Below are 15,630 nucleotides of genomic sequence, written 5' to 3'. Positions count from 1 at the left end.
TAAACACTTTCTTGTTTTTTTCTTTTTGCTTGAGCATTTACCTGTTTTTTCTCCAACTTTCTGAGTGAAATGCTCATTTACATCCAATATTAGTGTCAAATAATGGCATCTTGGCTATTGATTTTCCTTTAACATTTTAATTGTTCTCTATTTATGATATATATTGAGTTCAGTATTATTCAGTTACAAACATAGGTTTCTATGACTTCATTTCTTAACACGTGAATTAATAGAATTTTGTTTTTGGTTTTCTAAATATAAGAGGCTTTTTCTTATGGTTTTTCTTATTTGTAATTTTATTGTATTTTGGTCTAAGAAAATGCTAACATCAGCCCCCAGATTTTTGTTTTGTGTTTTGTTCATCTTTTATTTGATTATTTCCATTTTTTCAAGGCAAGCTATGTATTAAAATTGTATGATTTTCTAGAATCCCTGTGTTGGGGAGTGGGCATATATGTTAGTACAGAGTGTCTTATTTCAGGGATCTTGATGTTTTATGAAAGGGGGTAAAAACCCCTAATGTTTTTACTTTAGAAGTTGTTCTAGAAGAGCTGAAGTTGGGAATGCAGAGTTTCTAATATTTGATTATCTCATACCCTGAACATTCTACATGTTGTGTCACTTATTTCTAAAACAACAACAAAAACAAAAAAACCAAATGGTAGATATTATTACCAGTTTCAAGGATGACAAATATCTGTCGTATGGACAGAATAAATGAGTTACAAGCTTGGCTTTCAGGCATGTATGCAGAAAACGGGGCTGCTGATTTCCTGAGTCCTGTCCATTTGTGCTGCCTCTTCTCTTCTTGGACTGATTATCCTGAGAGTTCTCATCACATTTCAGTCTGGTTCCTTCTGGAATGGAGCCAGGAGACCCGAGAGGGGATGGTGCTGATTGCAAAACCCTGTCCCTTCCAGGAGACCCAAGAGTGAGTAAGTAGTGGTTCGCTGAGGAAACCAGAATCCTCCTGCACAGACGGAAAAGATAGACCCTTCATTCTGTGCTCAGCTGGGCCAACCATATTATGTGGATTTAATAGAAAAAAAATTGTGTCCCATCTTTCTACCATTGAAAAAAAATAAGATGATGGGAGGTTTTTGTTGTTGTTCCCATATGGAACAGAAGCAGCACCACAGTTGAAGGAAAGGCCATTTTATCTTTGTTCTGATTGCCTAAAACACACCACCACACAAATTTCCCTTGTGGCTTTCAGCTCTAGTCCTGGGAGATACAGTAAAGGACTGCACTTTATTGGAAATGTGGTGCTTATGAGGCCTAAGCATTATTTACTTATTTATTTATTTATTTATGGTTGAGTTTTGGGTTTATGCACAATTTTTGAAGTACTTATTAGCCTGAAAAGTTACTCAGTACAAGAGCAGTAGTAGATCTTAAAAGTTCCTAGAAAAGAAATCTCCAGGCCCAGATGGTTTCACTGGAGTATTTTACCAAACATTTGAAGAAGGATTATTAATACCAATGTTATACAGTCTCTCCCAGAAAAGAGGAAGGAACATTTCTGAACTTATTTTATGAGGCCAGTACTCCCTAATAACCAGAGCAAAAAAATGTAAAAGTATAAAATGACAGACCAGTATCTCTCATGAAAACGCATGTAAAAATCCTCAAAATTAGCAAATAGAACCCAACCATGTATAAAAGGAATATTATGAATTCATTTTTATAGTGGTTATGTAAACACTCAGATTATGTATTTGATCTAGAATTTGGGGATGTGGTTTTTAAGGAATTGGTGCACTTCTTCAGAGATACAGAATTCATGACCATAGTAAAATTGTTCATAGCACTCCTTATTACCATTTTGATGGCTACAAGATCTGTAGTGATACCCCATTTCATTCCTGATTTTGATAATCTGTAATTTTGCTCTAATTTGTGTCATTCTTACAAGAGGTTAGTCAAGTTTCTTTTACTTCATAGAGAACCAGGATTTTATTTCTTTAACTATTTTTGATTTAACTATTTTTCTGTATGAACTACATTGGTCTTTACACTTTATTATTTCTATCCATTTGCTTCTTTTGGGTTTGTTCTACTTTTCAAGTTTCTTTAAGTATAAATTTCCGTTACTGATTTGAAACATTTTTGTATGTATGATGTATTTAGTGCTATCAGTTTCCTCTTCATGGCATTAGTGGCACCCCACAGGCTGATATGTTTTATTTCATTTTCATTCAGTGCAATATATTTTTTAATTATTAACTCTGAAACAACTTCCTATTTAACCCATTGTTTAGTACTCTGTTAAATTTCAGAGTCTAAGTGTCTCTGTTGTCTCTGTTTTTGATGTCTGATTTGATTTAATTAAAGAATATACTCTTTACTAATTCTTTTAAATTTGTTGAGGTATGTTTTATGGACCAGGATATGGTCTTGGTGAGTATTTCGCTGCTGATTTGAAAAACAAACATATTCTGTTGTTTTTGGATGGAGTGATACATATGTCAGATCCTGGTGCTTGATTATGGTGTTCGGGTCTACTATACATCCTTGTTGATTTTTGTTCTGTAGTTCTCAGTTGCTGAGAGCAGTGTTGAGGTCCTCAACAATAATAATGAATTTTCTCAAAATCTCTTTGAGCTCTGTGTTTTTGCCTCATGCATATTGTTATTTGGTTCATTCACATTTAGGATTGTTAAATCATCCAGGTGCATTGATTCCTGTATTATTATATAATAATAATATAGGAGGAAATAATAATTCTTTGTCTCTGGTAATTTTTTTGCTGTGAAGTCTGTTGTATTTGATATTAATGTGGGAATTTAACTCTTTACAAATTAATGATTGCATGGTGTATATTTTCCCACACTTTGTACTTTCAGTCTAGCTTTGTCATTGAATTTGATGAATAGTGTATAGTTGTATAGTTGGGGAGTTGTTTTTTTTAAAGTCCACCCTCACAATCTTTGTCTTCTGGTTGGTGTAATTAGAACCAGTCTTAAGATAATTAATTGTTGATCTGTTAGGGCTTAAGTTAGCCATTTTATTAACAAATTTAAATTTGTTTCCTCTAAGTCTAATTTTTCTATTTCTCTCTTCTGTGGATTGATTGTTAAGATTCTCTTTGGATTAATTCTTTGTTTTTTAGTGTATCTCTTTGTATAGTTTTCTTAGTGGTTGCTCTGGGTATTGCAATACACCTAAGTCCTTATCACAGTCTATCAATATATTACTACTTGGAGTGAAGTGTGAAAATGTTATTTTTATTCAGGGCCCTTTACTTTTCCCACTCTTAAACATCATTGTCTAGAGCATCAGGCGATACTATAACTTTTGCTTCAATCATCACATCTAATTTTAAAAGCTTGCGGTAGAAGGATGGCCTGTTTTATGTGTCATATTTATGCTCTTTTCATGTTTTTTTTCTTTCTTCCGGATGCTCCATTCTTTATTATTTTCTCTGTATGAAGAACTTCCTTTTAGCCATTTTTAAAAGTCAACTAGCCATTTTTTAAAGCTAGCAACAAATTCTTACAGTTCTCTTTCATCTGGAAATGTGTTTGTTAATTCTGCCTTCATTTTTGAAGGATGGTTTTGGCGGATACTCAGTCTGCAGTTAATAGTCTTCTTTCAGCACTTGGAAGAAAAATGTTGTGCCACCTTCTTGTGACCTCCATAATTTCATGAGAAATCTGCTGCCATTTGAATTGGTGTCCCCCTGTGGGTAATGAGACGTATCTCTGGGGCTGCTTTCAAGGTTTGTTTTTGTCTTTAGATTTCAGAATTTTAATAATGTCTTAGTGTGGACATCTTTGAATTTGGTGTTCACTTGGCTTCTTGATATGCACATTTCTGTTTCTTGCCAAATACAGTATGTTTCTGGTCATTTCTTCGAAATATTTCTTCAAATGTTTTCTCAGTCCCACTTCCTTTCTCGTTTTCTGGGACTCAACATAAAAGGTAGGTTTTTTGTTCTTGTCCCAAAGATTTTTTTTTTTTTCAGTCTTCTTTCTCCATTTTTCGGATTTACTAAATTCTATTAATCTACCCTCTGTTCTCCAGTTCCATTTTCTGGCATATCAACTCTACCATTAAGCCCATCCAATAAGCTTTTATTTATTTATTTTTTTTTTTACTTCTACAATTTCCAGTTGAACTTTGGTGTAACTTCTGGTTTTTTGTTTTTTGTTCTTGAGATCTTGTACTTTTTTCATTTGTTTCAAGAGAACTTGTGATTGTTTGAAGCACTTTTATGCTGGCTGCTTTAAAAATCCTTGTCAGTTCTGGGGTGCCTGGGTGGCTCAGTGGGTTAAAGCCTCTGCCTTCAGCTCAGGTCATGATCCCAGGGTGCTGGGATCAAGCCCCACATCAGGCTCTCTGCTCAGCAGGGAGCCTGCTTCCTCCTCTCTCTCTCTCTGCCTACTTGTGATCTCTGTCAAATAAATAAAATCTTAAAAAAATAAAATCCTTGGCAGTTCCAATATCATACTTATCTCAGTGCTTGTGTCAGTTGATTGTCTTTTCTCATAAATTTTATGTTGTGATATCCTGGTTCTTATTATGATGAGTAACTTTCTATTGCATTTTGCACATTTAGCTGTTAAGAGACTCTGGGTCTTACTTAAACCGTTGACTCTAGCAGACAGTCTATTTTTAAGGTTTGTTCCCAAATCAGAGCCTATTTTGTGGGTTCTGTTTGATCCAATGACAGTGTAACTTTCAGAGCTCTTGCAATGCTATTTAGGTCTACTTGGCTTATTTGGTACCACTGTTTCTTCCACTTTCTCCTGCTGGTGTTGGGAGTGTGGAAAGAGTTGCCCCAAAACAGGATGCCTGGTGTCTCCAGATGGGGAAGGGATGCTCTGGCCAAAAAGGGAAGCAAAAGCTTCACAGGCTGAGCTGCTAACGTGTCAGGATCCCCATGTCCAGTGCCTCTTGGTGACCTGTTGTCTACCAGGAAGGGAGATGGAGCTTGGGCTGGGCAGTTTAGCAGGAATGTCCTTGCTGGTGCCACCTTCCTAAGTGTCTTGCATCTAGTTGGCAATCTCAGGTCTCTGGAGCCAAAGAGTACTTCCTGGAACAGGTGTTTATGTGGCAGGACCGACCCTCCCTGGCTGTATTGGGTCTAGGTGAGGCAGAGTTCTCAACCCTGTGAGAAAATAATCATTTCCACCTGCTGGTGCTGCTGGGCTCACCTGGTCTTGTCAGCAGGACTTTTGTTCCATCCAGCGAGGAATGGACCTACCCGGGGTGTCTTTTGCTAGTTTGGGAGCCAGAACACACTGGACCACTTTGTTCTGTGGGGTGGTGGATGCAAGCAGCACAAATCATAAGGTGCATTCTCTGGGAGCTAGAGCTTAATTCCCTTCTCTTGGAGTAGGGACTGGACTTACTGATTACTTCTAATGAATGGAGCATGGAAGGAGAAAAATGGGAAGTCTACAGTAGAAAGTCATGGCAGCCACCACTTTTACCAAGTGATCAAGGTTACATTACTTGGAATAAACCTTGTTGGTATTATTACCCTTTGATATGATATAGTAAGGATTCTTCACTTCTGTGGTATTCCAGAAAGTCGATAATGCAAATATAATAATGAGAAAATATCAGACAATTCCAAACTGAGGTTCTGTAAAATATCTGACCAACTCTAGAGTCAAGTTCATGGATGACAAAGACTGACAGAGGAACTATCCCAGATTGGAGGAGACTAGAGAGACATGAGAACAAATGCAGTATGGGATCCTAGATCATAAAAAAGATAATAGTGGAAAACTGAATAGTTCCTAACAGTGCTGTACCAATTTCTTAGCTTTGAGAAAAACACCATAGTAATAAAATGTTACTAGGGAAAAAAAAATGTAGTTACCAGTTGGCCTTTGGCATTCTGCTGTAAGCAGCAGACTGTGCTTATTTGTATACTTAATAGTGATCGTGTCTTTTGCCCACTTTCTGTGGCATTTCTGGTCTTTTGATTTTTGGGAGTTCTTAGAAAAAGGAGATATTAATCCTTTCTGAAATATGTTGATAGATTTTCCTTCCAGACATTTGTCTTTTGATACTACTAATTTTTTGACATGTAAAATTTGGGGGTTTTTACTTTTTGTGTATCTTTTATTGCCTCTGGATTTTAAGCCAGTAAAGCCTCTGGGCCTGGGAAAAAGGACTTTGTGGGGACCATTCTGTGCCCAAAGCAAAGGGACAAGGCCTGTCCTGGGCTGGGCACTTGTCAGGCTCTGGGGATTCAAGAGCAAGAGGCAGGCTAAAGGGACAATACCTTGGGCTGGATATAAAGACAGGTGCTCTGGCTCCTTTAGTCCCTGACTGGAGGACTAGGCAGGATCATGGAAGAAAGGCCCCAAGTCCTCAGGCTGCAGGACTGGTACATGGGTGTGGCTAACAGGATGCAGGATTGGGGGTGCAGGAAGAGGGGGTGCCTCAATGGCACTGTTGGAGGACCTAAGAAAGGGTAATGATGACGGCCCTCCCCACACACAGGGTCAGAGTCCAGAACAAGCAAATGTGACCTTCCATGTCTCCTGAGGTTCAGGACCATGGGATTCTTGATAGCTGAATGAGGTGTTTGATCAGGGTTTAGCTTTATACGGAAGCAGTTTATTAAACAGACCTGGGTGTGGAGGAGGGCTTAGAAAGCAGGTATGCCCAGCTCCCCCCCAACCCCTCTACCCCCACCAAACACACACATACCCCTGGCCCCTGAGAGAACCAGCATGCTGCTTGCGTTCCACTTCAGGGAAGTGCAGCACTTCCCAGTGCTTCCTGCTAGCTTCACACTCCTGGGAAAGGAAAGATCAGATTTATGGCAGGGGTCGAGGGCCAGGCAGGAATTTGGGGGGTGTCCGGAGGGCAGGTGTTATGAATGGAATTTTCCCCCAAAAGTCCATGCTGAAGCCCTTTCCTAATGTGACAGTATTTGAGTACAGGACCTAAGGAAGTACCGAAAGTTAAATGATGTTGTAGGGGTGGAGTAAGGGACACCAGAGCTCACGTGCTCTCTGGCACACATGCGAGGGAACAGCCACACGAGAAGGCACCACCTGCCAGCCAGTTGGCAAGGTTCGGTAGGTCAAAGTGGTCTTGGAATTCCAGTCTCTGGTTTTGTTACGGCAGCCCTGGCAAAAGAATACAGCTTTGGTACTGAGTGGTGTGCTGTTCTAAACGTGAAAAACTATGGAGGGGGGTTGGGAACTGGTCATGGATAGAGGAAGTGTTTTGATGTGCTTGCTGGAGAAAGCCAGGGTTGCTTCAAGAAGGCTATGGTAGGAACAGAGGAATTAGAAGGGATTCTGCTGGGGCCTCAGACAGAAATGTGGAACATTACTAGAAACTAAAGGGAATCCTGATTATAAAGCACCAAAGAATATCGATGGATTGTGTTCCAGTGTTCAGTGGAGGGTTGAAATCTTATGTGGCTTGGCTGAGGATATTTCTAAGCAGGTGTTGAAAGGTATACCTGTTTCTCATTGCTCCTCATAGAAATACATGAGGAGGGAGGTAAACTGAAGGAACTGTTTAGCAAACAGAAGCCACAACTTGAAGATTTAGAGAATTCTTAGCCTATCCATATTGTGAAAATGAGAAAGCCTGCTCTGGAGAGAACACCAATGGACAGTCATTTGATGCTCAGTTGAACTAAGAATGGTACAGACAGGACAGAGCAAAGGCCAGCTGTGAGACTTCTGTGGTGCTACCCACCAAGAGGAGGAAATGGTGACCCCAACGGTGAAAGAAAGCAGCTGGTCTGCCATTCCCATGGTGGACCTGGAGGGTGAATGCCTTCATGGCATCAGGGCGTTGCGCACTGCTGCCGCCACCCCAGCAGGACTAGAGGGCGAAGTATCCTACCAGCCATTATTCTCAAGCCTTAAAACCTAATAGAGTTTGCTTGCTGGTCACAGACCTGCTTAGGACCCATCAATCTTGTTTCCCCTTGTGTTAAGGAAATGCAGTTCTCCATCTGTGGTAACTTGTCCGGTTCACGGCTGGAGAGGAACATTGCCTCAGGATGAAATGTACCCCTTGCCTCACCCACATTTGATTTACATGAGATTTTGGACAGACTCATTACTGGAATTGGTCAACACTTTGGGAGCTGTTAAGAACATGAGTTTTGGGGGTTCAGGAGGCTGACCTATGGGCTGAAATGTTCCAAATTCATATGTTGAAGCCAGAACCCTAAGTGTGACCTTATTTGGTGATAGAGGGGGCCCTAACCCAGTAAGGCTGTGGTTCGTAGAAGAAGCGCACGTACAAAGGCCAGGAGAGGACACTGTAAGGATGCAGGCATCTGCCAGCTGAGGAGCGAGGCTTCAGTGGAAACCAAAGTGCATCCTCTGATCTTGGATTTCAGTCCCAAGAACTGTGAGAGAGTTGTTCTTTAGCCAACAAGTTTGTGGTGTTTTGTTATGGCCGCCCTAGCAAATTAAAACATGGCTAGCATGGAAAATAAACCATAAATCAGGTATCTTCCAATCACTGAAAGAACACGTTTTTTTCCTCCACTGCATTTGAGGAACATTTCCTGGTGTTTTCTGCCACTCCTAAGGAAAGGGAAGGTCAGGAGAGCAGCCCTGGAGGTGGGAGGCGGTGGCCAGACTTGGTCCTCCTGTGTCTGTGAAGGTGAGACTTCTGGCTAAAGCCTCGGCCACACTCTCTACACACATACGGCTTCTCTCCCGAGTGAGTGCGCTGGTGTCTGATGAGGGCCGACCTGAAGCCGAAGCCTCGTCCACACTCACTGCACACACATGGCTTCCCCGAGTGTGACCTCGGGTCAGAGGTAAAGTGGGACTTCTGGCCAAGTCCTTGCTCACATACTCCGTACACATCAGCTGCCTCCTCTAAGTGCGTCCTCTGGTGTCTGGTAAGGAGTGACTTGAAGCCAAAGGTGCGCCCACACTCTGGGCACAGGTAAGGCTTCTCCCCTGTGTGAGTCCTCTGGTGTCTGATGAGGGTGACCTTCTGACCAAAGCCACGGCCACACTCTGGGCAAAGGTAAGGCCTCTCCCCTGTGTGCGTCCTCTGGTGTCCCAGGAGGGACACCTTCTGACTAAAGCCACGCCCACACTCCAGACACAGGTAAGGCTTCTCCCCCGTGTGCGTCCTCTGGTGTCTGACAAGGGTGACCTTCTGGCGAAAGCTGTGGCCACACTCAGCACAGACATAAGGCTTCTCCCCTGAGTGTGTGACTTGGTGACTGAGGAGCAGCGCCTGCTGCCTGAAGCCTCGCCCACACTCGAGGCACAAGAAGGGCCTTTCGCCCGAATGCGAGCTGAGGTGTTGGAGGAGCGACGCCTTCTGGCAGAAGCCTCTGCCACATTCAGGACACACAAAGGGCTTCTCCTCCAAGTGTGTCCTCTGATGCAGGATGAGGGCGATCTTTTGGCGAAAGCCTCGCCTGCATTCCTGACATTCGAAGGGCCTCTCCCCGGAGTGTATCCTTTTGTGGTTGGTGAGTGAGGATGTGTACCTGAAGTGGCGCCCACACTCCCGGCACACGTAAGGCTTCTCCCCTGAGTGTTTCCTCTGGTGGATGGTGAGGGAGGATTTGCGGCCGAAACCTCGCCCACACTCCCTGCAGCTGTAAGGCTTCTCCCCTGAGTGTGTCCTCTGGTGCTTGGTGAGGTCTGACTTCTGACAGAAGCTTCTGCCACAGTCAGGGCATACATGGTGCTTTTGGAGGCTCAAGAAGTTAGATTTGGTATCAAACCCCAGTCTGTATTTTCCACATGTGGCTGCTTCAGATGCTGAGAGGCCTGCCTCCTTAGGATGCCCTGCTCTGTTGCCTTCCACCCAGTCTGCCGGCTGGCCCTGAGAGGGTCTGAAGAGCACCCTGGAAACCCCACTCAGGTGAAGTCTCCCTTCTGTGTCTCCATTGTCTGCTTGTTCACTTGAGCAGGCCCGAGCTTCCGTTGGGATGGGGCTCCCTGCGTATGAGCTGCGGACGATCGGAGGAAGGTGGCCGCACAGCACATACTGTTCGAGGAACTGTGTGCTGGAAAAGGTCAGCGGGCAGGAATGGCCATATGGCTGGCATTTGGTCCCTGGTTCTGCTGGAGAGAAAATGTTGGTCAGAATCACCACAGGTGCCTTGTGAATGGTGGCTTCCACTGACCCAACGTTCATTCCTCGCTGTTCCCACAACCAAGGCTTCCTCTGCCCACCTACATTCCATCCCTCGCTGCCACATTCCTTATCGCAACACAGAAGACACACATGATGAGCCAGCTCCAAACACCAGCCCAGCGAGAAAGCATCAAGGCAGTCTCCCCACTACAAACTGCCGCCATTAGAGTTACACATTTCCCCTCCAATATGGTTCTCCAAGCCAGTGAGTCATCAAAGCTGATGCGAACATTATCCACAAATATATGCTTCCACTGAGAAACCATGTGACTCGGGGGCAGCAGTGCAAGATGGCAGAGTGAGAGGACCCTGAGCTCACCCGGTCCCATGGTTACAACTGCTGTCACTCATACCGAGTCTGTAAACGAGAAGGACCTGAAGACTGGCAGAACTCCGCGACTCACCTTTGAGAGGTTATGAAGGACAGAAACAGTGGCTGGAAGCTGCCTGAAGGATGAAGCTGTGGTCATGGAAAGGAGAAAGCAGCATGGAGCCCACAGAGAGCAAGCAAATCCCCAGAATGTCTGGCCTTGAAAACCAGAGAGGCTGAATTCAGTGAGTTTGTATAAGCGCTGGATTTGGAGCCCGGAGTTTAAAAGTCAGCCACTTCAGTGCTAGGCCAGGGATAGCCAGGGCCTAACCCTAAAGTGCCAGAAGCCCAAGGAGAGGCAACATAGAAGTGAAATCTTGCACAAGAGAGAGATCTGTTCAAACTGATTTCAGAGTGAGGGGGGTGGCGGCGGGGGGGCTTTCTGGGACCAAAGAGGCGGACAGGTGCCATTCTCCTCCCCCGTTCCCCAGCATAAAGCGAGGGCAACCTGTGGGGAGGAGGGCTGCGGGGACAACAGGCTACCTAACCTCACCTGCTAGCAGCGTACCGCACCCATGTATTCTCCTGAGGATTGCTCGTGCCAAGCCTGCCGGCCTCAGGCCTGGGCTTAGCAAACATTCTGTTAACGTCCTGTGTGCTGTGCTTCTGTGGCCACTGCATATCTTCAAAGGAATCTGGATTAGGATTAGCAGTTCATGCATGCCCTGCCCTGTGGCTGCACACACCAAGCTGCTGCATTTTGTGGGGGACTGGCCTAGGACTAGTGGCCCAGTGCAAATTCTGCTGCCACTGTGCATTGCCATGTCCAGGCACCATAGGCCCCCAGCTGCCAAACGTCCATTGTTGGCCACGGCTGCTACTATACGCCGTGTCCCTGGCCAATTACCACCCTTTGGGGAATCTGGCCTAGCGACTCAATGAAGATTTTGTTAACACCATCACCCTACTACTGAGCCCTCCTATAGTCACTCTCCTTCAGAGCCGATCTGCCTAGGTCTCCCTCACACCATAGATAGCAAGCACAGCCTACAACAGGCAGAGTCAGTGCAGAAGACAGAAAGGAAAAGCTACTCAGACAATAGCAAGATGCAGGCAACACACATAGGAGATACTTCTGAAGCCCCAGGTCCTGGTGAACAGGGAACACTGCATGGGCACTACAGGACCTCTTCTTCATAGAACCACTACTTTCTAGAGGAGATACAGCTGAAACAGAGTTAGACAAAATGAGGCTGAGGACTATGTCCCAAAGGAAAGACCATGACAGAAACACAGCAGGAGAGCTAAGTAAAACAGAAGTAGTAGCCTGAAAGACAATTTGAAGTAATGATTATAAAGATACTTAGTGGACTCAAGAAAAAAGAGACCAGTGAGACCCTTCACACAGAGATAACATATCAGAGATGAGAACTCAATAAGTGAAACTAGAAATGCAGCGGATGGAATAACTAGGCTACAGGAAGGAGAAGATGTATCCGTGACCTGGAGATGGAGTAATATAAAGCAGTCCGACTAAGCAGATGAGAAACACTGCACAGAGAACAGACTAGGGACCTCAGTGACTCCATCAAGCATAGTAACATTTGGGCGCATGAGTGGCTTAGTGGGTTAAGCCTCTGCCTTCAGCTCAGGTCATGATCCCAAGGTCCTGGGATTGAGCCCCACATTGGGCTCAATGCTCAGTGGAGAGCCTGCTACCTCCTCTCTCTCTCTCTGCCTGCTACTTACTTGTGATCTCTGTCAAATAAATAAAATCTTAAAAACAAAAACATAGTAACATTTGCATCTATATAGGGATCCCAGAAGATGACAAAGCGGGGAGGAGAAGAAATTACAGCTAAGAATTTCCCAAATCTGGGAAGGGAAAAAGAAATTCAGATTCAGGAGGCACAGAGATCCCCCAACAAAATCAAAATTAACATCAAGACACATAAGTAATTAAAATGACAAGACACGGTACTAAAGAATTATAAGGCCGCTTCAAAAAAAAAACGACCTACATACACAGGGAAACCCCATAAGGCTAGCAGACTTTGCAGGCCAGAAGAGAGTGGCATGATATATTCAAAGTGCTGAAAGGGAAACATATGCAGCCAAGAATACTTTATATCCGGCAAAGCCATCATTTAGAATAGGTGAGAGAGTTTCGCAGACAAAAACTACAGTAGTCTACAACCACTAAACCAGCTGTAGAAGGGAACACGTTCCGTGGAATGGAAAGATAATAAGAGTGAAAATCCAAAAACAGAAGCAGTGAAAGTATTTCTGTAAGAGTCGGTCAAGGGATTCATAAAATAAAAAGATGTAAACTAGGACACCATATACCTAAAACATGGGGGGAGAGGAGGAGTAAAGAATGAAGGCGACGCTGAGTGACCATCAGCTTAAAATAGACTGCTGTGTGCAGAACATGCTATGGTAAACACGAATCAAAAAAACAGTAATAGATAAAACAAAGAATCTAACTACATTGCTAAAGAAAACCAACAAACCGTGAAAAAAAAGAAGAATCAGGGGTGCCTGAGTGTCTCAGTGTGTTAAAACCTCTGCCTTTGGCTCAGGTCATGAGCCCAGGGTCCTGGGATCAAGCCCTGCATCAGGCCTTCTGCTCGGCAGGGAGCCTGCTCCCCCCACCTCTCTGCCTACTTGTGATCTCTGTTAAACAAATAAAATCTTAAAAAAAAAAAAATCAGAAAGACACATGAAGATTGAAAGTGAGGGGAAGGAGATCATGCAAATGGACGTCAAAAGAAAGCTGGGGTAGGGTAGCAGTACTTATGTCAGACAAAATAGATTATAAAAGTCTATAAAAAGAGACAAAGAAGAATACTATATAATAATAAAGGAGGCAGTCCAACAAGAAGATAGAACAATTATAAATGGTTATGTACCCCAACATGGCAGCACTATAATATGTAATACGGTTAGGAGCAAACATAAAGGAACTATTTGATAGTAATACAATAATCATAGGGGACTTAAACACACCATTTACATCAATGGACAGATCAAACAAAAGCAACAAGAGTGGCTTTCATTGGCACATGGGAACAGAGGGATTTAACAGATATATTCAGAATACTCCATTCTAAAGCAGAATACACATTCTTTTCAAGTGCACATGGAACATTCTCCAGAACAGATCACATATTAGGCCACAAAACAAGCCTCAAGAAATTAAAGACTGATGCATACATACCATGCATCTTTTCTGACCATAACACTATGAAACTAGAAATCCACCATAAGAAAAAATCTGGAAAGACCATAAATACATGAGGTTAAATAACATGCTACTAAACAATGAGTGGGTCAACTGAGAAATCAAAGAATAAATCAAAAAGTACATGGAAACAAATGAAAACACAATGGTCCAAAACCTTTGGGAATGCAGCAAAAACTGTTGTAAGAGGGAAGTATATGCGATACAGGCCTACTTGAAGTAGTAAGAAAAATCTCAAACAACCTAACCTTACTAGAGCTAGAAAAAGAACAAAATGCCACCCAAAACCAGCAGAGGGAAGGAAATAAAAGAACAGAAGTAAACAATAGAGAAACAAAAAAACAAAACACACACACACACAGAACAATGAAACCAGGAGCTGGTTCCTTGAAAACATCAAGAAAATTGACAAACCCTTGTCAGACTCATCAAAAAACAAAACAAACTCAAAATTAGAAATGAAACATGAGAAATAACAACCAACATCACAGAAATACAGTTGTTAAGAGAATATTATGAAAAACGATATGCCAACAAATTAGACAATATAGAAGAAATGGATAAATACTTAGCCAATTAGCAGCAAGATTGAATCAGTAACCAAAAAACTTCCAACAAACAAGAGTCCAGGATCAGACAGCTTCCCTGGTGAATTCTACCAAAGATTTTAAAATTATTTAATTTAGTGGCACCTGGATGGTGCAGTGGATTAAAGCCTCTGCCCTCCCTCAGGTCATGATCCCAGGGCCCTGGGATGGAGCCCCAAATTGGGCTCTCTGCTCTGAGGGGAGCCTGCTTCCTCCTCTCTCTCTGCCTACTTGTGATCTCTGTCAAATAAATAAATAAAATCTTTAATAAAGAGAAAAGATTATTTGAGACAGAGAGCACAGAGGGAGAGGGAGAAGCAGACTCCCTGCTGAGCAGGGACCCTTATGTGGGGCTTGATCCCAGGACCCTGAGATCAAGACCTGAGCTGAAGGAAGATGCTTAGCCAACTCAGCCTCTTGGGTACCCCTCTACCAAGATTTAAAGAATAATTAACCTTGGGGTGCCTGGGTGGCCTGCTTAGCCAACTTAGCCTCTTGGGTACCCCCTACCCAAGATTTAAAAAATAATTAACCTTGGGGTACCTGGGTGGCTCAGTTAAGCATCTCTCTTTGGCTCAGGTCATGATCCCAGAGTCCTGGGACTGCTTTCCCCCTAAGACTGGGAATAAGACAAGGATGTCCACTCTAATTGCCACAACAAGTAGACAATATAGAGAAATAAAAGGAATCCAAATTGGTTAACAAAAAATCTTAAGGACTCTACTAGTAAGCTACTAGAACGATAAACAAATTCAGTAAAGTTGCAGGATACAATATCAGTGTGGAGAAATCTGTTGCGTTCCTATATGCCAATAATAAGGCAGCAGAAAGAGAAATTAAGAAAATTCCATTTATAATTGCTCCCAAAATAATAAGATATCTAGAAATAAACCTAACCAAAGAGATGAAAGGCCTGTACTGTGAAAACTTTAAAATACCAATGAAAGATAATGAAAACAATACAAGGAAATCAGAAAACATTTCTGTGCTCCTAGATCAGAAGAACAAATATTATTTTAGGTAGAGGAATTTTAAAATGATATTTTCCATAGAAGGATTGTCATTCTAAGGATTACTGAACTATGAACATAAGGAGATATTTACATATATATGATAAAGGGTTAGTATCCAAAATATATAAAGAACTTTTAAAACTCAACACCCCAAAAATGAATAATCCAACTTAAAAATGAGCAGAAGACATGAATAGACATTATTCTAAAGAAGAGATACAAATGACCAATGGACACATGAAAAGATACTCAACATCACTGGTCATCAGGGAAAAGCAAATCAAAATTACAATGAGATATCACCACACATGTGTCAGAATGGTTAAAGTCAACAACACAAGAAATAGGTGTTGGGCAGGATGTGGA

The 15,630-nt window shown here is 42.7% G+C and overlaps 1 protein-coding gene across 10 annotated transcripts in view; it reads right to left on the bottom strand.

The window, feature by feature from the left end:
• Window positions 1-3,206: 3,206 nt before the first annotated feature.
• ZNF169 (zinc finger protein 169) overlaps window positions 3,207-15,630 on the bottom strand; it is a 63,331-nt gene continuing 50,907 nt past the window's right edge. For 8 of the 10 annotated variants that reach the window (XM_059141186.1, XM_059141179.1, XM_059141178.1 and 5 more), the window contains one exon: window positions 3,207-10,037. In XM_059141186.1, coding sequence (XP_058997169.1) covers window positions 8,542-10,037 — 1,496 coding nt within the window. In that variant the 3' untranslated portion in view covers window positions 3,207-8,541. The remainder of the gene's footprint in view (window positions 10,038-15,630) is intronic. The other 2 variants (XM_059141183.1, XM_059141177.1) reach the window with 1 other exon arrangement.

This window comes from Mustela lutreola, chromosome 12, assembly GCF_030435805.1.
Source record: "Mustela lutreola isolate mMusLut2 chromosome 12, mMusLut2.pri, whole genome shotgun sequence".
NCBI lineage: Eukaryota > Metazoa > Chordata > Mammalia > Carnivora > Mustelidae > Mustela > Mustela lutreola.
Note: the sequence above shows the minus strand (reverse complement) of the source record. Positions and strands in the feature narration are given on the sequence as shown.